The sequence below is a fragment of the Rhagoletis pomonella genome, unplaced genomic scaffold (genome assembly GCF_013731165.1).
Source record: "Rhagoletis pomonella isolate Grant_MI unplaced genomic scaffold, Rhpom_1.0 Rhpom_scaffold_00004, whole genome shotgun sequence".
In the NCBI taxonomy this organism is placed as follows: Eukaryota; Metazoa; Arthropoda; class Insecta; order Diptera; family Tephritidae; genus Rhagoletis; species Rhagoletis pomonella.
In genome coordinates this window covers 30,935,560-30,957,671 of record NW_023458558.1, presented here as the reverse complement: position 1 = coordinate 30,957,671, position 22,112 = coordinate 30,935,560, and the positions used below count along the sequence as shown (strand labels likewise).

Below are 22,112 nucleotides of genomic sequence, written 5' to 3'. Positions count from 1 at the left end.
TATTATACTCCCGCTCATTCGCATTCTCTTGCTGATATCGTTTGCAAACCTTGTACATGTTTTGAGAGTAAAGAGAACGACCGCAAAAGCAAATGCATTCTCGCAGCTGTATATATGTACCTCACTTCAAGATCAACAAAGAAACCTGAAACCGTTAAACGAAGTAGACCCAAGAAAGAGTCTACAACAGAACCAGCTGGAAAAAGAGCGAAAACGAAACTCACGCCCGTGAGCGGAAAGCCCGCGCAGGAGAGGTGGGTCGAGATCGAGTCAAAACTCCCTAAACGGGACGGGTCAAAGGTGGAATGCGAAATTGGTGCAGGGGCTTTCATGAGCAATATAACCTAAATTTATCCTTCCACCTATCGGACTATGCAAGAGTTTTCCGGGCCGAAACGGTTGCCATCTAGGAGGCAGTAAGGTCCTTAGATAGCCAAGCGGCCATTCAGGCCCTCTCTTTAGATTTATTTAGATCTCAACTAGTGGATGAATGAAAGAGAGAGCTGGCCTATATTTATGATCAGTACGAAATTATCCTAATTTGGGCCCCGGGACATAGGGACATTTACGGAAATGAGGCAGCGGACGAACTAGCAAGGATCGGCTCCACACTGAATGTGTCCCACGCAGTGGATATGGGCGCCGCGCTCAGGGATATTAAGACAAAAATCACTCGAAGGCCAAGCAAAGGTCGAACTGCACAGGATCTAAGAGGATTACCCCGCAGTTCTGGGTGTCCTCTGACCCACTTATAACCATAAGTTCTGTCGCAGTTGTGATGATCCGGGCTCCAAAGAGACAGTCGGAAAATTCCTGTGCGAGTGCCCAGCCTTCGCAAAGGTGAGGGTAATGACACTCGGCAAACCATTCCTGCAGAATATTTCAGAGTGCAGCTGCCTCTCTCTGTATGACGTACTGAAATAAATTAAAGCCGCCAAATGGCTTCGGAGTTCGTCTTGATTTACGCGTGACAGTTTACGCAAATTTTGCCATACTGGCAGCAAAGATGTTTACATATCAAAAAATTTTCTATAAATCCCTCCTCTTTGTCAATAAAATTAAAAAAAAAATAACATTTTCAATTGTGCAAGGGTCCTATCTATAATATCAAAAATTAACGTCAAAAACGAAAAATAAATTTCATTGAAATTGCGTGGAATGGCCCATATTTGATTGTTTAAAGCCACAGCGAAGTGTGCGTATGCAACTATGAATGTAGATAAGCAACATGCAAATTCTAAACCCTTACATAAATACGTGCACACACACATGCATAAACATAAATACATATATGTAGATATTGGCACTTGCATAAACAATGGCGTTATCCTCCGTCCGGCAAATAATGAGCTTTGCATTAAAATGAAATATGTAAGTGGTTTTGTATTAGTTTAGGGCGTGCATGTGTATGTGTCTGTGTGCGTGTGTGTGTGTGTGTGTGAATGCCTTTTCTGTTGTGTTGGTTTAGTTGTTATCCTTTAAATACATGTACGTGCACTCCACTTGACAGCATCATAACGGTGCATTGTGCACTGAAGTTAATCATAATTTTATTAATGCATTGCCACGATTTTAATTATAGCAAATTTGTGTAATGACGAATATTAGATTGACTAACAGGATTGAGTGTCTGATTATAACAGCTATTAGTAAATTCTGAGAAAAAAATAAATGCATGTTGATGCCTTAAATTGGATTGAAATTTGGCCCTAAGCCGCTAAAATGCAAACCAATTAATTAACGTATAAGGCGCTTTCGTAATAAAGTTGTACACTAGTTCATTTAATTAGCCACAATGTTGTTGAAAAACTGCTCCTCATCGGTCCTCTTGTTTCTAAGTACAGCTGGACATCTACAAAAAGGATGCTAAGACATCCTACTTTATGGTTCAGAGCTATAAGGGGCTAGATTAAGGCGTTCGGAGTTTTTAGCTCACTGAAGATAGGCTGGGCTGGGAGCCACTAAACAGCTGAGTCGCGAACTGAGTCGGCAGAGATGCGGTCGCAACAAGTGCTTATCTGACGCTTTACCTTGGGTATGGCTGATTTCTGCACTGTAGGGTGCGCCTCTCATCTTCGCAGCTAGTGCGAATAAATCATCAGCACAATCAAAAAAAAACGAAAAAAACAACAGAGGTAAACACTCTTATATGTATAGTTGGAATGGCGTTTGCCAGACAACCATATGGCTTATCCGGCGTAGGACACCTCTGCCAGCCGCGAAGCTGTTAGTAGGTATGAAGGATCATGGCCAATGGCGAAACCGGGCCAAGGCTCTGTAATTAATTTAAAACAGTATGACGATAGGGCTAAGTTAAGGAGACCATCTCGCGGGCGCAAGCGGAGCACAGTGGCATAACCGGAGGAGGTGGTAATAAGCCCTTTAAAAAAAGTTTCCATTTCTAAGGGCCATTTTCTCAAGTAGGTTTAAAAATATCTCTGGCCTTTAAAGACAAATAATGTTCTGAAAAAATGTGTGTTGAAGAGCAGATAGACTTTAAAATTTACTTGAGAAAACGGCACAAACAGCGAAAACATAGAAGACGTGTCCAGATACCTATGTTAAAAGGCGGAATATATTCTTCTTCGAATTAGTATACATATTAGTGCGGATTATCAAAAGGTACAATATTTCTGAAATAGTTCAAAAATTTTCGAAACATTTTACAAGTAGATTAGGCTCCTGAAAGAAAACTTATACAAACTTTAATTGAGTTTTATAAAAAAGAACCATTTTTGAAAGCAAGTTTTAAAGCCTTATATTTTAGGAATCTAACTTCTCACTTGGAGCTAAATTGACAATTTTCAGCTTTAATTTTTTGCTATTAAAAAATTTATATTCCACGTCCACACATTGCCACCGTTATTCCAGAATCATGAATGTACAAAATTAACAGTTTTGAGTTATTGGGTTGACTTGGTTAACCATTGGATGTTCTGCGATATACCAAAACCTAGAATACCATGCAACCACGGAAACCACTTATTTAACAATTTCAATTACATAAATGTAGTATCGTAAAAAAACACTTTCAAACTTGATTTGCCAAAATTTTAATCTTTACACATTCCTGTTTCTGGCATACGGATATGTCTTTCTACAGAAGCCCAAAAAATGGAAAGAATCCATTTTTTAACACTTTAAATCCCCAATATCTTAAAAACCTTGAGCCATTTTTTATAAAATCGCCCTTGATCATTAGCAGAAAGTCAGCTAACTATTAAATAGTATTTCTAAAAGTTATGCGGCGCCGAACATTTTTTAATGTTGAGTTCGATTCAACATATTGGCGTTTTTGAACCGAATTCCGAGATAGGACGTTCTTCAACCAAATTCTGAAATAGGGCGTTGTTGAAAAAATTTCTGAGATAGGGCGTTTTCGAACTGGCTGTCGAGTTTAGCTAAATATCAAAACATTTTCTTGTTATTAAATAGAGCAGGCTGTAACTCCAGATTTGCTACGTACAAAAAATTTAGATCTTTTCATAGATTGACCATTAGAACAACATTTTTCCCCTTCGAAAAAGAGCAAAGTAGTCAACCAAAAAAAAATGTCTGCAATTTTTTAAATTCTTACGCCATTACTCCACTCAGCTATATTTTTCAATTTGCCAGTTCTCTCCTTTATATGTTTTCGTTTGAAATGATACCACACAAGAAAACTAAATCGATTTTTGAATAAAATATAATTTTATTTTTTACAAAGTCGACCGCAGCACACATGCCAACTGTCGAGGCATTTGCTTAAATGACACAGCAGACAGCCGCTTGCAACATAGTGAGTACTTCAGTGGAAATCGACTAAATATGCAAAAGAAATCAAATCGAAAAACAGCAAAAACCAAGAAGGACGCCAGCAAGCAGCACAGCAAAAGCCAAGCATATCGACATTTCGTATATAAATAGTAGAGTATTTGAAACTAACTAAAATTTCCACTCACACGCTCCCGAATCGTAGCGCACTATAGCTATTCGTAAATAAAATCGATTTCAATATTGCATAGTCGACACCGCCTCGCTTATTTTTTCCTCATTTGCCGCTTGAATGCAAACTCCACGTAGTACTACTATATTTGAGCTTTCTATTTTTCCGTTGGCAGCAGTGACAGGCTGTGGTGACTGCGCTGCAAGGATGTTCAAGTATATGTGTGCGATATATGTTTGCCTCTAGATAGGTATAATAGATAGGGTATTTGCTCCAAAACTCAACGGCAGCATCGAATAGCCGAGTCGAGCACAGCCTTCTCGTTGCGCTACGCCTCATTGCACTGCACTGGCTCAAGTACGAGTGGGTACAAAGTTGTATTGCAACTCTACATATTTTTTATTATCTAAAAGTAGTGTTTGACAGTACAAACGTATTCGGACACACTGAGTATGAACACACACATATGTATGTATGTATATGCATGTATTTATATTAGGGTGTACAAAAAAAAAACGTAAAGTCGGAATTTTAATGCCCTCACCTCCTAGTATATACCAAATACCGGAAAAATAGACCTCTCAAAATAGGATTATATTTTTTCCGGTATAAAACAATCCTGGGGGTGAGAGCATTAAAATTCCGACTTTACTTCTTCGCATGCATTTTTGGGCCACCCCAATGTACTGCTGCACTGCTCGTTTCTTGTTGACAATGGATGAAATAAATTCTTTTATTCAGCTCTTTATGTACGCTTTATTGCTTTGATAAGGCATTGAACAAGCACCACAAAGCATAGAAAATATGCTAGTCATTGTATGGGTTGCAAAATGTTTACCATGCCTGTCAAGCCAAGCGTACACAAAGCGCGAGTACACAGACAGCTGAGTATTTACTGGCTAAGTATTTGTGGGCGGTAAGTGGCATTGTCAATCAGTGGAATAGATTTCCGGATTTCGCCATTGAAAGTAATGGCAAAAAGCCAGCGAGATCTGTTTTTCTAAAGTGGTCATAAAATGAAAGCTTTGTTAGGAATCGAATACTAGGAGGTATTCGCAATTTCTACAAAAAAAATACAATAACTACTGGTATTAATAATGCAAACTAAATAGACTAATAATAAATGATTTTACCCTGTAAAGGTATAGAAACGGTATAGAAATTGGCATGTAGGAAATGAATAGCTTCCAGATATATGTATGAAATTCTTTAGTTGATGTGTTTGTTTTCAGGCAAATGAAGTTAATTTATCAACATAGTTATCAATATCAATATCACATTTCGCGATCTATAGCAGTCTATAGTCATTTTTCGTCATTTTCCTTATAGCCTACCTTTGAATTATTTTTCTTCGAAGTCTTAGAGTAAGTTCCTTTTATGCGTTTACATGAACAAAAATTGCGCTCTAGATCCTTCGACGCCGCACCTATGGGCGGCCAATTAAATCAAGGGCGCCCACGCACAAAATCCAATGACCAAATTCAGAATGAAGGATCTGCACTCAGGAGAGAGGCAAGTGGAGAAGCTTTTTGGTCTCTGCTCAAACCAACAAATAGTTGCGCTACCAAATAAGAAGAAGGAAAAGGAGGTGCATTAGGGTGCAACATACTTCGTAAAAAAATTGGGTACTGTCAGGATTTACATAATCTGGACCGCTTTTCAAATAACTATATTAAAAAAATCAAGCTTTTATGAAAAAATTGGTTTGAAAAAGTTTTTTCCCTGTAAAATTGCCTCAATTTTTTTAAATTTTATTAACGCAATCAAAACAATTAGCTTTTTTGTGGTATTACCAATATTTTTCCAAAATATTTTGGCCGAATTCTTAAAATATATCAAAAATTCTATAACCGCAACTTTTTTGGTGAGGCACATCTCCTTGTGACTGGTGTAAAGTAATTATGCATTAAATAAAAGTTTCCATAGACAAAAATTACAACTTCTTTTTATTTGTTTAATATTTTTTAACACATTAATGAAATATAGTTAAATAAAAAGAGGTTATTACTGAAATAGAAATATTTAAGTCATATTTAAATTTACATAAAACCCATAATAAACAGAAACTTTAAATGCCTCTTTTGACGGTGCTGTATGTTGATTTTCACAGATAGCTCATACGCCAGGGCGTCCGAATAGTTCAGGCTTGCAGGCAAGTAATCAAGTGTACTTGGAATCGGTGTGGACTTTTGTCATTTTACTTGAGTGCATGACTACAAAATTCGTATTTCAAAAGACGACGCCAAAAGGCATGCTTATGACGGAGTCGCTTCTCTTTTGGATTGAGCTTTGTTGATTTTCAGGGGCGAAATTTTTATTCGTACCTTGTCATAGATTCCATCGTCATTGTCTGGGTGCTCGGGGTCATCTTACGAAATTGTTTCACTATTATTACCACCAAACAAGGTGGAAGAATGTTCTCTCGGTACCTTAATTATATTGTGGGCATCGGGCACTAGGCCGCCGTGACTGTGATAACAAGAGTTCACCCTGATCATGAAGCGCTCCGTAACACGACTAAAGACATAACCATAGCAATTAAATGTTCCGATAAAACGTACGCGCAGCTCTGTAAACGATTATTGGTGCCATACTATAACATCAGAGCCATAACCATAACCATAGGTATCTATTTCATTTTGGTTTTTCGCCATAACCATAAGCAGCTCTGAAATATATTGCTACGTTATGGCTATGGCACCTCTAATTTGGCCTTTGGTTTCTGACAAAATTATCGGGCCTTATTCCTTTCTGCCAGCATTTCAAGCACTTCGTACGCACGCATTTTGGTCTCTCCCTCTTTTTATTACAGAGAATACTTTTCGCGTCCATCTTCAGGTCGCTACATCGATTCCCTCTAGCACGCGTGCCTCCCGGCCGGTCGCAAGTTATCTCTCTATGCGGCATTTCTTCCTCTGCAGCTTCGTGACACTCCTCACCATACCGCTAGTCCTTTCAGGCTCGCTGAAATCCAACTATTTCTTCGCCGACGCGCAGTGCGGCCAAAATCTAAAAAATGCATCGAAATTGGAAAACCAGTTTCTAGATAGCATTTTTTTATAATTAAGTTTGCCAAAAGTATCCTCTAAGAAGGGGAAAACCGCTCGCATTAACGGCCTGTACCCCAAGCTGCCTCTTTATTTAGCCGTAATATGGTCTTCGCACAAGCACAACATTGTGGTAGATTCAAATGGAAAAGTTATAAACGTGCAACAGTAATTTGAGTAGAGGAAATCCAAGAAAACCAAATCGAATCTACGTCTGAAGGTTAGTACAATATGGAAAAAAAATGTTGAATATCAACACTGTAGCGGAAATTTTTTAGAAGCAGAAATATAATGGTATTTTTTTAACCGTCTTCAAAAAAAGGAGAAAGTTCTAAATTCGTGGGAATATTTTTATTTTTTATTGTTTTAATCGCCATACTGGTTCCGCTATTTTTAATTTTGCAACCCTGGCAGCAGATTCATAGTTGCGAAATCATTTCATTTTAAAGTTTCGAATTTTGGCCGCACCGTAGGACATTAGGTCATGAGCGAGAAATGTCACTCCATTGCTCGCCTATGTCGATTGGTCTGATTGCAACTTTTCTACGTAGAGCTTTCGTTGCAATGCTTGAGGTACATTTTTGTTACACAGAGGTGTGTAGTTATCTTAGCAAGATAGTGCTCGATTTTTTGCCTCGGAGTGTACATCCAAAATACCGGAAGCGTGCCTTCCTTCCATCTACCAGAATGTCATCGACTTGGCTTGTCGTTTTTTATTCGGAAACTTGTTTTGTACCGTACAAGGATATTGCTGGTGTCAGCTTAAGTGTACAGTTTAAATTAGAATTTTCTGGTAATCCAAAATTTTTACGATAAATATTTTAGCATAACAAATATATGTTTAAGGTAAAGCACAATTTTTAGTTAACAATACATAAAGGAAAGTCATAAAATAAAAATAGGTTTATGACAGTTATTCTTAAGGAAAAAGAAACCATTGTTTTGTGGAGCTTGCGGCACTCTACTGTAAACAAGCAGATACCCACACTTTTGCAAATTATTAAAGCTGAAATTTAATATCCGCATATAATCCACCACTCCACTCAGTAATCTTTGCTCGATACCTAACTCCATAAATAGAGCATTTGGCCCCTAACATAGCACGCACACACACACCTAAACTAATCTACTCGTAGATGTATGTATGCATATTTTTACATAATCCCGACATTGATAAATACAAATACAAAGGTATGTTCCTATACTCATCTACATGCATATCTATGGCCATTAGGGTGGTCCTTAAATGTGGGAAGCATATTTTTACATCAGATTTCCTAAGACTCAATCCCTTTGTCGATGCTACTATAATCGGAGATATCACGTATAAATTTTGGACCCTATAAAAACGTCTTAACCGTCTCCAATCGGGACCAAAATTTATATGTGGTATTACCGATTGAGGGGGCGAGACTAAAAAAAAACCTTGATTTGATTTTTAAGGACCCCCTAGTGGTCATATATTGGAATAAGCTTCAACCTTACCATACATTTTTATGACAATTTCTAACATTTTCGTGTATACACGGGTTCCGTAATACATATTTCCAATCAATGTTCGTTAGTTAACTATATTCCCAACATATATTCGTACAATAACAAAAAAAAGCAAGTAACAAAAAACAAAAGCAACCCAATGCCTTGCTGATAAAGATGGCCAAAAGTTCTTTACTACACATATTTATTATAATAAAGTGTATAGGAAAATGCTTAGAATTCTGTTGCAGCATACAGAATAAGTAGACAATATCAGAGTGAAAGATCTGTACAAACATTCATACATACATATAGATATATAAATAAATCAATAAACGACATCGGAAAAACGTTGTCCTTATTAGAGTTTTGAAAGTGTTTGCCAATAAGCACTACACCGCTCGCTCCAAAATAATGGCGGGTTAGCGGCAACTTTTGCTCCGCCGCCATTAGAACCGAAACAAAATCGTAGTACATAAAAGCGACACAACACTGATACCATTGTATCCCTGTACCCTTAGTTATCATACCGATGTCACTGCCATCATGCCCGTCAGTCACGTCATCAACGTTGTCTTGCTCACCGCCAACATTGACGCTAACATTCTAGTTGCCATTGTCAGCGGTGTTCCTTTGCTACTGTGCTACTCGTATCACCATTGCCCCTTCAACTGTTCTTCGCAGTCTACTGATAACAATGACAGTATCACAATGCTGCTGCCACAGTCATGGTCGCCACAGTGGAATGTGCAGAAAAGGTATGGAAAAAATTGAAATCTGTATGTGAAATTCGTTGAGTGTGTATGTCTGACTGGGAGCTTGGGTATTTCATGGAGTTAGTGTAACAATAAAGTTACAATAAAAGTGGCTCGCGGGCAAGAGGATGGTAATAGCGAACGAATAGCTTAGTGTTTCCCCTTATTTGTGCGCTAGCACAATTGATAATGAGGAAGCATAGGAAATTGATTTTCTGCTGCACTTGAAATTGTTTTCTTGCAACAAAGTTCTTTCGTACATTTTTATACCCTTCACGAGCATGAAAATGTAATATTTATAACTTTGGTCCGATTTTTGTAAGTATCTACATACTAGAAGAAGAAGAGATAGACCCATGAAAATGTTCAGAACGTCAAGCTGAGTCGATTTAACCACATCTGTCCGTCTGCCTTTTTGACTGTATGTTTTAACAAAATCTAGTCCTTCAGTATCCGACTGACATTTGGAAAAAGGGTGTGTCTTATAATATACTAGCCAATGCCCGCTTACTTCGCGACGGCTAATAAGAACTTTTGCGTGGGCCAATGCCAAAATAGCATTTAAAGTAAAAAACGGTCTTTATGATTTTCATGAAAGGTATAAAGCCTAGCACAGCACTGTCCTCACATGTTTTATTTTACGATAGGTACAATTGAAAACTAACCACAATTTGTGAGATTTTTGAGTGGGTGAATGGATAGAGCGTTGAATAGTTAGAAATGTGATAAATAAAAGCTACGGATTTAGAGCTTTAAATAGTCGTTAACAAAGAGATGCTTTAAAAGATAGTTAATATTGAAAGTTGAGTGGGAAACTTTATGGCATACAATGAATGAGCAAATTATGCGACGAATGATATTTTATTCAATTAGTCAATAAACACAAAAAAATTTTGATTGATAAATATTTGATATCTGTCGCGGAAGGAACAGCAGTTGTTCATTTTCTGAGTGTGCACTCCATTGTTACTTATATAAATAGTTAAAAAAAATACTACGAGTTATTTGGTCGTCATACTGATTCTACTAAAGGGTGAATAGCATTGCTGGAAGCAGCAGTTATTCGTTCGATTTGCAACTACTTTTTTCTCCAAAAAGTGGTTCGGTTCGGTTCAAAATGAAAAACCAGTAAAGCATTTTTCAAGTGTTCTAATATACAAATTTGCATAAAAATTTAACTCTTATAATAAAACAGCTTAATTTTTTTGTTTGATGGCAACAAACCCTAAGCCAAGATTTTGAGTGTCAATTCAAAATGCTGAGTATGCAGCCTTCTGAATTCACTTTTACGACTATATTTACAAGTTCACTCTTAACATATAACTGCGAGTAAATTAATAGTTGCAAAATTCACGATGATGTTGACAACTTATGTTTGTTTAATTCTTTTTAATAAGATTTAGTTAAAATATCTTCTCCTTATTTGGCGCTGTAACCGCCTAAGCGATTTTGGCCGAGTTCAACAAAGCACGCCAGTCGTTTCTTTTCTGTGCCAACTGGCGCCAATTGGAAATGTCAAGTGAAGCCAAGTCCTTCTCCACCTGGTCTTTCCATCTCAGTGCGGGCCTCCCTCTTCCTCTGCTGTATATATATATATGTACATCGTTCAAATTACTACGGAAGCGCAGAAACCTTTTTTTATTGGTTTTCGGCGAAAAGGACTTATATGAAAAAAAAATTTTTTTTTTAATTTGTTAAATACCACTTTTGACCTCCAAAAGTATTGAGCATACATAAGTTTGCACCTTATGTTAGAGCACAGATTGCGGGTCGAATATTTTCAACCAATCCGCCGTTGTGAGAAACTGTCATTTCATTGCCTACACTTTTAAGTAGTTTAAGTAAATATTTAAAGCCAATTTACTATGTAGTTTAAGGCAATTTATGTTACTTATAAAGGCAATTTGTGTACGCATTAAAGAACATAAATATATTATACGTATGTACGTACAACAGCCGTTATTTATCCTTACTCACCATAAACATTCAATCTCGCCGAGTGTTCAACACTGCCCATCGAATTGGTAGCAATGCATTTATATAGACCGCCATCGTCGGGACGCACATGCGATATATTCAAGTGACTGATCACGTCGCCAGACATATCGACAAACTGGCCGATGGCAAAACGATGATGCAGCGAAACATCCATTATCGGCTGAGAGTCCAGCAGCCAGGCGAACTGCAAATGGAAAATGGATAAAATGTATAAAACAACAACAACAATAATAATCACTTAACGTAGCAGCAAGTAAATAAGTAAAAGGGTATGTGTTGTGTGTCAGTACGACAACTACAACATACATACATACATATATTTAAGTATAAGTATGTAGGTATGTTTGTTGTAAAATAAGTGGCTCAAATGCGGCGTGTGCTGTTGCACTTACTTGCGGTGGCGGCGAACCGCTGGCCGAGCACTTAAGCGATATTAATGGACCTGGCCGCACGTTTTGCTCAATAAAGGTGTAAATCAGTTCGGGCACAGTATCTGTAAGACGGCAAAAGCAAAAGGGTGTAGAGCAGTAAATTAGTTATGTAAGTATTCAAAAATATTTGCGTAATTTTGGCAACTGGTAGTTGTAGATTATTTAAAGTAGTTGAATTATATTGCGTATTTAGTTTAAGTTGCATACTTTTGTACAGCTCAGAATAGACAAACACTTACCGCCCAACTTCAATTCGGCCATGGCTTGTGCACTTGCCCTGCTATTCTGTATCAAACACTGATAGACACCGCGATCCCGACGTCCCACATTTTGCACGACCAGCGATGTTTTTGTGAGGAAGCGTATGCTGCAAATGACAATAAAAATGTTTACATAAGCGCGCGCTAGGACACACATTTCTATGTAATATGTACATATTGCTATACCACAGTCAGGATAGCTAGACCAACTTGCACTTGCTTAACCAGACCAGATCCAGATATGTACATATGTATGTAGTACATTAGACCGTACCGGAAAAAAGGTACGCCGCCTAAAGAATTTTTCCAGGCTAATTTAAAAAATAAATAATATTATTTTTTTGCCGAACGCGGAAAATTCTCAAAAATATTAAAACTTAAAAACTTTTATTTTCACATCTTTTCAGATCAACTGATTGCAAGGGGGTTCTGAAAAACTTCATATAATTTCTGTCAACGTATTTATGGGCGAATCGAAGCTGAATGATAAGCGAAGTGGATAGGTTTTCGGCGAACAATTCCCCATCAACTTGAAATTTAGGCTACCGGATTACTGTAGCATTTTCCAAGCAGAAGACAGAAGGCTTCGGATTGGTTGCTCTGTAGTGTAACACCCTGTAAAGAGGTGAATATCCATTCCGACAGCCAAGCAACTGTTAAGGCTCTTGGCTCCTTGTTGGTTTGTTCGACCGCATCGAATAATTACGCTATTAAGCTCATTTCTGGGTTCCGGGTCATAGCGAATTTGCGGGTAACTGCATGGCCAATGGCCCGGTAAGAGTAGATCTGGTTGCGTTTAGTCATCTCCGCGTGCGCTGGGCGAAAACCTTGGAACCCAAAGTAGCTAAATCCTTTTGGACACTTGCACTTAAGAATAAACAAATAGTAGTTCTAACTAGTCACTAGTCGATGATCCCTATTGCACCAGCTGGAGGATGGTGAGGTGGAATCATCTCAACACCTGGTGCTCTGGTACCCGTTGAGCTTTCGGGAGTTGTTTTAAGTCACTTGAGGAGTTTCGTGGTGAGCACGGAGCTGTTTTCTTACAAGAAGCCTTAAGTGACATCGTCCTTTTCTTTCAACTTCTCGCCCTCGATTTCTACGCTCTTCCTCACCCTTCCCAACTTTCCCCTGTCTAACTCCTACCCTTCGCTACCCACTACACAATGGACAGTATAATTAATTTTCTAAGTGAGCCTCCACTCACGTAGACAGCTTCTTAAACTAATCTAAAGTCTGTTCTTTTATAAAAAAAAATCAATTTGCTCGCGAAGAAAATCGATGGATAATAAAAAAGTTGTGAATAGTCAAATGAAAATGCGTAATCGCCAACAAATCGATGGTCCTCTGCAATATCGACGCAATTCAAAATTCAAAAAATAAAAATTGTTACTACTGTTAAGTGGCTCTTGCCTCTAATCCCTGTCTAATCCATTTCCAACCCTTGCTAATGTAAGCTGTAAGGATTGCTAAAGTAAGTTTTAAAGAGTAGACAGTAGTAACAGTTTTTATTTTTTTTTTTTTAATTTGTGTCGTTATTGCACAGGACCATCGAAATATACAAAAACAAATTCGAAATTGCTTTGCGAAGGGAGAACTTTTTTGTTTGCTTATAAATTGATACACTCTAATGTTCATCTATGTTAGTTCGTACAGAAAGGATAATAGAAATGACGCATATGCTTAGAATTTGCATAGCCATATGCACATATGTACTAAGCACATACATTTCTATATCGATGCGTTTATCTGACTGTGTTGTAGGTAACATATTGTTGGCATTGAACATTGCAAACAAACCAACTGGCTGCTGACTACCCATAGTAAATATCTTGGTGTCCCAGCACTATACATACAATTGCTGAGCAAAGTAAACACAGCTTTAAATGCACACACAAGTACTCCTACACATATGCATTTGTTTGCTGAAAAAAAACTCATTTCTCTTCACTTATGTAGATACAACTTTATGTGTATACATATATGCAGTGTGTACGCTTACGCTTGCCATTCCAGATAATTCGCCGCACAACTCTATTCTAGTCAACACTGCCAAACCATTCGTTTGGAATTTATTATTTATTTGATTAGCATAATCATAAAAAAAAATCCAGCTTGATTTGTAAATCTGGTTCCAAGTTTTTATTTGTTTTTTTTTTTTACTTTTATTTGTTCTATTATTTTTTGGGCAGGCAGCCAGCAAACATCTGTTGAGCTATCGGATGATTGCTTTGGCTATTTGAGATGAAAGTCCCAAACTTTGGGAGAGAAGCAAGAACGCGATACTTTTTTGCATGTGACTGTCAGCCCAAGCAGCCCAGTAAGGAATTTTAGAAATCACTGTCAGGCCTTTCAAACTTTTGTGTGAGTTTTAGATTTATTGGCAGTCATCAAGTGAACTTTGAACAAATTTAAAGTAGCTTTGCAACGGTTTCAGGGTCATTATCTGGTGGTGGAATGATTCCAACTTAGTCATTAATTTTTTTTTGCATGAGTTTACAAAAGCAAGTCTCTCTTCTCAGCATCAATTTAGAATTTTTCGCAATAAAACTAGTTTTAGTACTACTTTTACAACTAGTCTCTCTATACAACATAAGCTTCCACGTAACTTAGTTTGCTTATTCTTATTAACTTCAGCACGTGCGTCAATATGCAAATGTCCTAAATATACACTTCCAAAAGGCAAGCCAGCCAGTATCAAAATTATGCTAATTTTGTTTAAATCACCTGAAAATTATCATAGCCCCCCCTTTTGTCAAAATTTTTGTTGAGTTGACAATTTTTTTAGAATATGCCATAAAACTGTAAAGCGAAAAAGAATAAATTATGTTTTGAATGCATTCGGAATATGCGTGAATATATACATATATAAAGAGGCTTTCATATAAATAAATATGTATGTATGTATGAACTCATATACCACCACGAAACGTTAACGGCTTTGAACTGGAACTAACACCACCAGATATGGACAAGTAGTGCCCGATCGATCGATTCAAATATTTAAATTTTAGTAAGGAAAATCCGTTGTAATCGAATTTATGAACGAACTATTAAATCTCTTTTGCTGTTATTACTGAAGATAATGTAAATATTCAAAGGGAGCTATTTTGTCTTTTTTTTCTTAATTTTCAAAATTAAGGATGCGTGTATGATTTTGACACGGCTAATATTAATGGGATTTATATGGTAAAAACATGTTTCTTGATAAACAAATATATACCCTGCATCACGACCACTTCTTTATAGTGCTGATTTGCCTATGCCTTCAGTGTCAAAGCAGATAAATGAAGGCATGATAAGCAAAGGAACAGGTTTTATGTAAAAAGGTACTTGAAGGAAAAGAATCCCACAGTCTTGACGCTAAAAAAGGGATTTTGCTATACCTACGAGAGAAGTTAAGTTTGTCAGAGCACTCAAGGACTAGATTTGGTTACATTTGATTTAGACGCGGGGGAGTAGGTCACCTTTGATCCTAGGAATCTAAATCTGGTCCTAGTGAGGGTTTAAATGTTGTTTTCTATTCTTTCCTGTCTTCCTCCTGTAACAATTCTTACTTCTTTGCTACTAAGATGAAGGAGGGATTCGATTCTCCTTGCTTATAAATCCAAGATGGCGCACAAAGTTTTTCCGTTACCTTCCGTATATTTCCAACAATGTTGCTCATCCTTATTGATTCAGAATTGTAAGCTTTGGACTTCTGCTCCCGACATTGTGGTCAATCTTGGAGTCATCAGTATACCATATGTGGCTTTCCTAACGGGATGTAGGTCATTCGTTGTTCCAGTTCATACTGTTGGAGAAAAATGCCGCCTGGAAATTATGTGTGAATTTAGCTCTCGGAAAGCACAGGTCCACAAAGCTTATGCGCAGCTCTTCCTCTCTTTCTATTACCCTGAGAGTAGAAGGATGTGTGATATTCTTGTTTACCTTATTGTCCTCTCTAAGCTTGGCCTTGTTGTAAACTGAAGAGCCTCTTTCTTGATCACAATGTGTTGAGCAGGCAATTCAAAAATCGCCTCGCTAGCCGCGGTTGGTATTGTTCTCATCGTGCTATGTAATATCCATCTATACTAGTCGTTTTAGTTAGCTGAGCTTGACCTGAACGTTCATTTTACACCGTCCTTGTTCTACCAGACGGGCGCAACGTAAGTAAGAATGAATTTGAAAATGGCATCATTCGTCCACCTTGCCAATTTGATATCCCAATTTCTTCCCATAAATTTTCGGCAGTTGCAATGTGCGGCACTTTCTTTTCTAATAGCTTTATTTAGGTGCGAATTCCATGACAGCTTGTCAGACACTTGACCTTTTTAGAGAAGCGTATCTTTTCTGCTTTAAGGAATGGTTCCAGTAACTTATCTCGTTCCCTATTTCTGGCGAAAATGGTTGGGTTAGTCTTCTTGCGGTTTATGTTTAAACAATTTTTCCTGCACCATTTGGCGACTATGTTTAACTCACTCTGTACGAGTTTCGATATGGATCATAGTGGTTCTTAGAAACCCTCCGTGGACGTTCCTGCTTTGTGTGTATACTAACCGGTGTATAGCGGTGTTACCTTCACAATTCTATATCTGGCTTCATTGCCCATTCTTTTCTCATTTGCCTTCAACACAAAGAGGGTTTCCTTTATGGGTCTGAAATGCATTGGTAGCGAATAATTCCTTTTATAAACCTTCGGAATTAAGATTACTCGCGCCGTCCTTTTTAACTTGTAACATATGTTTCCGAAGGACTGCTCCTCATTATATCAACCAGGTACGGCATTACACTTTCTTCACTTTGAATGGCCATATGGCATTTACCCTTGGAGCCTTGTAGCGCTCAAACGAGCTCAGCGACCATCTGACTATCTGGGTGAATATACTAATTGCCAGTTTCCAGTCCGGCGGTCGTGGCTTGTCATTTCTTCTTTAGTTTTGGCTAATTAAGGAATGGATAGACCGGTAAACAAATTAAATACAAGCGGAATTCTGTCACTTACTGCCGAGAGGCGACCGGTGTAAGAAAAATGTTTTCAAATTTCAGATGTTGATCGAACCAGAGACCGAACCCATGTGGGTATTAATGTTCCTTTAGACCCAAGTTTGATTGCTTCTCCCATGAAAAAACGTATCGCAAGGAAACCAACTGGCATTTCAGCGAGAAAGTGGGCAATGCCGATAATCTTTTAAGCAACAACGTTACTGATAATTAAAATTTTCGAACTGAAAAGTGCCCCACTCGTCGCCGAAGCCGACAAAACTCTGTAGATATGAATGATGTAGCCACATCAACAGGAAATTCAAAAGTTTCAATTTCAAACTAACTAGACATATGAATATTTATGTATGTATGTATGTACTTCTTTGAATACTACATAAATAAATGTCCATTTGTCGAAATTTCAAATCCGTCATTACGTATCGAAAGCCATGCATTGATATAACCGCAAAACATTGGTATTAATTTGAGTTGGTGTATATAGCATCGGTTATTGTTATTTTTGTGGTATCATTTTTTTTCTTCGCCCACAATTGGCCATTCCGCAAACTAATCCGGCACATCGATTTGATAGCCTAACTCAAGTTCTTGACCACAAACAAATGAACGAGCCAATTAGTTTGTACACTACGATTTTTTTATTTTTTTATTTTTTATATTTGCAAGTTTTATATTCCTTTTGGTTTGCTTTTGTTTTATTTCTCCATTTGAGCTGTCCGCTGCAGCAAATAGTCATTTCTCAAAATTGAGAAAATCAAAATTGTTAATGTGCGTGTATGTTATTGTTGCACCCGGCTATTCAACTCCGCAACCACAACAAAATTTGAATATAACTTTTGCGGAAGTGAAAACCTCAAATATACGGTATGAAAAATGAATGGATAACCATTGAGAATAAATCAAAGTGCGAACATTAAACTGCAGTGCATAGTGTACACTAGATATAAACAGTTACTTCAATAGCTGTGCAAAACAAGTTGCAATAGTATGTATGTATGCATGAATGAAGGATTATACTGATGGCCCATTAATTGGCGTCGAGGATTTTAACGCTTTACGGTTCGATTATTATTATTATTTTTTTTTTTGAGTCAATTAGTGAATCGCGAATCATACTAAATAATTGGCTCAAATAGAATACCGGCTGAGATTTGTCTTAAATGTTATTTTCTACATACAATTAAAATGAGTACTATGCGTGGATTGTGTATTGCTGATTGTGAGTATGCAAAAAATAAAAAACTAGGAGTTTTTGAAAGCGGCCAAACTCTACAAAATATTTCGCCTTTCTTTGCAACGGCCTAAAAAAATGTAATATTATGTTCTTATATAGATATAAATGTACATTAGGGCTGGTCAATTTATATGGGAGATTTTTTCGACTACGACCGTATAGCGTATAAAAACCATGGAGTTTGCCAAATTGTGAAAATAGGTTTTTTATCAGTTTGCTGCAGAGTCGTGTTTATTGAAAAACATGCTATCCCTTTTTGGTATGGAGAATCCGTTTCTGTACTTACCCTGCAGTGAAAACCCAAACCAGTTAGAAAAAATATTAGTTCATAAACTAGTATGTGCCTACCAGTTCGACATTTTCTGCCTTTGATCTGCCAAAGCCTAAAATAAAACGCAATTAATTGCTTTTCTTACAAATGTCGGCTGTGGTGTCACGTGAAGACTACTGGTTCTGGTTCTGGGATCGCAGGTTCGGGGCCGCTTGGAGGTGGTTTAGATTTTGAAAGTTAGATCAATGTAAGTAGGAATAATTATTTCAATTTAAATATAAATAACAAACTTAAAAATCGAGTTGCATTACAAAAAAAAAAAGAAACAAATATATGAGAAAAATACTTGTGCCATAAAAAATAGATAACAAAAAATATTTTTTTTTCTTTTAATTAAATTTAAGAATAACAAAGAAACCCTAAATCAAAAATATAAATAAAAGAAATAAAAAAAATAAATAAAATAAAAAAATTTTCCCTGCGCCCGGGCTTGAACCTGGTACCTCAGGCATACCACGCGAGTGCTTTGCTCTGTCGGCCATTGCGACTGTTGGAGCGCCGCGAGCAAAAATGCATACTAATGCTTTTCATAGGGGATGAATTGGCAAACTATCTCATCAACTAGTATGATGTTACTAGTATTTCTACTAGTAGATGCTGATGCATAGCCTGACAATTGACATCTCGTAGGACATCGCAATGTTAAAAATACCAGTCGCTAACATTGAAAAAGGATAGAATGTGAACTAGTTGGGCTAAAACGCAAACTGGTAAAATTCTAGTTCACAACTAGTAGCCTTCCGTGCAGGGTAGTTATTATTAGGCGATTCACTTACATACATATATAAAAAGGGTAGACTAGAAATTAAACACTGATTTCAGTTCATTATATTGTATTAATATTCGGGACCAGTACACGAATTTTTTATAGCCATATGAGGACTATTTCAGGATCATTTCGTTACGAGTTTTGAACTATCCCGAAATGATTCCGAACCGTGCGGAAAATGCTATTGAACTAGATGTCAAATAAAGCAGAATCCTCCTGGAATAGGCCCGAACTAGTCTCAAATGAATATGTCCCGAAGCGATACCTAATTAGTTCCGAAATGGTACAGGACTGCCCCCGAAACGGTCGAAAAAGTCGCAAGCAGAAGAAAAAATCGAATGATATTTTTTGCACTAATTCGGTCTAAAACCTAAACACGTTGTTCCATTGTCTGCATAATTTGTAAATCTCTGCAATTTTTATTCATAAAGGGAACGATGGCATATTTGGTACCTGATAACAACCTTAATCAAAACAAGGTGTTTTTTTTTTTGATTTTCAGCACTAAATGTGAATATAATCCCTGTCCTCGCATGCAAACACACACACACAAAGTTGTGTCAAAAGCGTATTTTGTGCGATATACATACATACATATGTGTGTATTCACTTACTTTTCCCGTCCGTTGCTAAGCGCATTATTCCCCTGCAACGGCATACCGTTATGCAGCCACTCGACACCATCGATCGCTGAACCCGTCGTCGAACAATTGAAAATTGCCATTCCACCTGAATTGACAATTTGAACTTGCGGCAATATATGCACCGACACATACGAATTCACCAGCAGACGAATTTCAATGCGCTGTTCGCCGAATTGATTTGCAGCCTGGCAGACCTACGAAAAATTGCAAAATACATACAAGTTACAAACATAGCTATGTACATCTGAGCTTGAAATAATGGAGAAGTAGAGAAAGAACGAAAAAATGGCTTAAAAGTCGACACACGCGGCAAAATCATAACAACGACAACAACAACAATACGCATCATTTTAAATTTACGATTTAAGCGAAAGATTATTAAGACAGCCGTAAATAAGGCGTTAATAGCATTTATAAGTCAATTTCAAAAAATATATACAGTGATTCAAACAAGTGTACAGGTGTTGATTTCCCTAGATATTCAGAATATTTTTTGAGCTAATTTCTTTTTGTTATTTTTCTATAATAATATTGTCCAAGCTTTAGCCAAAACCATATACATAAATCAAAGTTTCAGGAAGAGACAATTTCAAGAATTTCAGGGTAACTTAAACAGAATTTACTTGGTTGGTTTGAAATATTCTGGCTTGCTGATCGAAGTAAGATAATTTAGGTCAAAATATATTTCAACGTTGGATTACAATTTGATTTACGGAACACAATTAAAATCACATAAAGTATAAATTCATAGCAGGGAGCAATGGGCTCCGGACGCTCCGTGACCCACGGCTTCTATTCAGTTCTACACACTGGAAAACAAGGAGTACAAAAGTCGTTTCGTTTACCGAACTATTGTAGCGTATTACAAGCCGAACTTGGGCGAATGTTTAAAAGCAGGTGCAGTCGGTCTCCAAAAGCGATAAATTCAATCACAGGTAACTCGAAACGACGCATATCATTTAATGTGATAGCCGAGATAAATGGGATTTCTTGTGGTAGCACAGGGACCTAGGGCTTAGCCTACTCCCCCAACACAACTATTAAAATTGTATTAGATTTAGAGGAGGGAGCAGGTCACCTAGCTAACGCGATCAAGAACAATCAAATTCAACGGACTGATGGAAGAAGTGAATTGCAGAACCTGCCGGATTGCGAATTTTAGTGATATTCAACGATACAAATTTAAAAGGATATTTTCTGCACCAATTAACTTATTTAATTTTACAGATTGTCTATCAAAAATACTTTTAATATTTACCCCACCAAACATTTCGTCTATTTTTGTTGGCCTGTGAAATCAATCCAATTTGAAATTTTAAAGGCTTCTTTTAAAAAAAATCCTAACGAGGAAGGAAAACTAAAAACACAGTTTTACTATAACTGGCCCATATTTTGGCAACTAAATTGATTTTTTTTTGTGTAAAATTTACTGCCGCACGGGGTAATAATTCCGAGTGACTACACGTTGCCCCAGCACTCACACGGGGTAAGTCCTTTTCCCGAGTGCGTTGAGTATTGAAATATGAAGGTTGTCTCAACCACCAGCCTTAAGATGGTAACACTTTCTACCCGCTACTTCGGACATATGTATGTAGCTCGATGAGATGCACCGCGGGCTGAAAGACTGAGTCTACACGCCCAACGCTAGTGATAATGAGACATAGAATCCTGCGCCGATGGCCTATCTTTGAACCACCACTTTAGACCAAATGGGTTTCGGCATTTCATTGTCACTGTTAGTTTAGTTGGTTATGCTTAGGGAAAAAGCCTTGAGTTTTTATGTGTGAATTTAAGCCTTATTCTTATTCTCCACATTGAGAAGAATATTTCTCTAAACAGCAAAGTCTTTTTTGGTTATGTACAGGACGAAGGTCTAAAAGATGTTCCATAGCCGTGGATGACATTATTCTTAGGTAGTCAGTGATGCCTATGAAGGATAATAATTTACTTTGCTGCGCTTGGCTTGCATGGAATTTATTTCTTTATTTTCTTCCAACACCCGGGCGCAGCAAAAGTTAGCATGGTTTTGGATATAGTATTGTGTGTGGGTCTGATGTCCTAGTTCCCTCAAACTTGCGGCTTATTATACTAAAAGAGATTTGGCAACAAACCTGCATACTCAAAATCTTTCTAAGGAATCGAATTGAAAACTGGAAAATTTTACGAAAGTTTATTGATTTTTTTTAATCTTACACAAAGATTTAAACTTGAAAGTTCTCTGGTTTTCTCTGAAGAAAAATGTAAATTTTGAAAAAAAAA

At 37.3% G+C, this 22,112-nt stretch overlaps 1 protein-coding gene across 1 annotated transcript in view; it reads right to left on the bottom strand.

Annotated features, from left to right (window-relative positions):
* The window catches only part of LOC118738194 (Down syndrome cell adhesion molecule-like protein Dscam2), a 144,683-nt gene that overhangs the window by 49,237 nt on the left and 73,334 nt on the right, over nt 1–22,112 (bottom strand). The window contains exons 7-10 of the mRNA XM_036469117.1: nt 19,824–20,047; nt 11,872–11,999; nt 11,594–11,694; nt 11,181–11,385 (exon numbers count right to left, since the gene is read on the bottom strand). Coding sequence (XP_036325010.1) covers nt 11,181–11,385; nt 11,594–11,694; nt 11,872–11,999; nt 19,824–20,047 — 658 coding nt within the window. The remainder of the gene's footprint in view (nt 1–11,180; nt 11,386–11,593; nt 11,695–11,871; nt 12,000–19,823; nt 20,048–22,112) is intronic.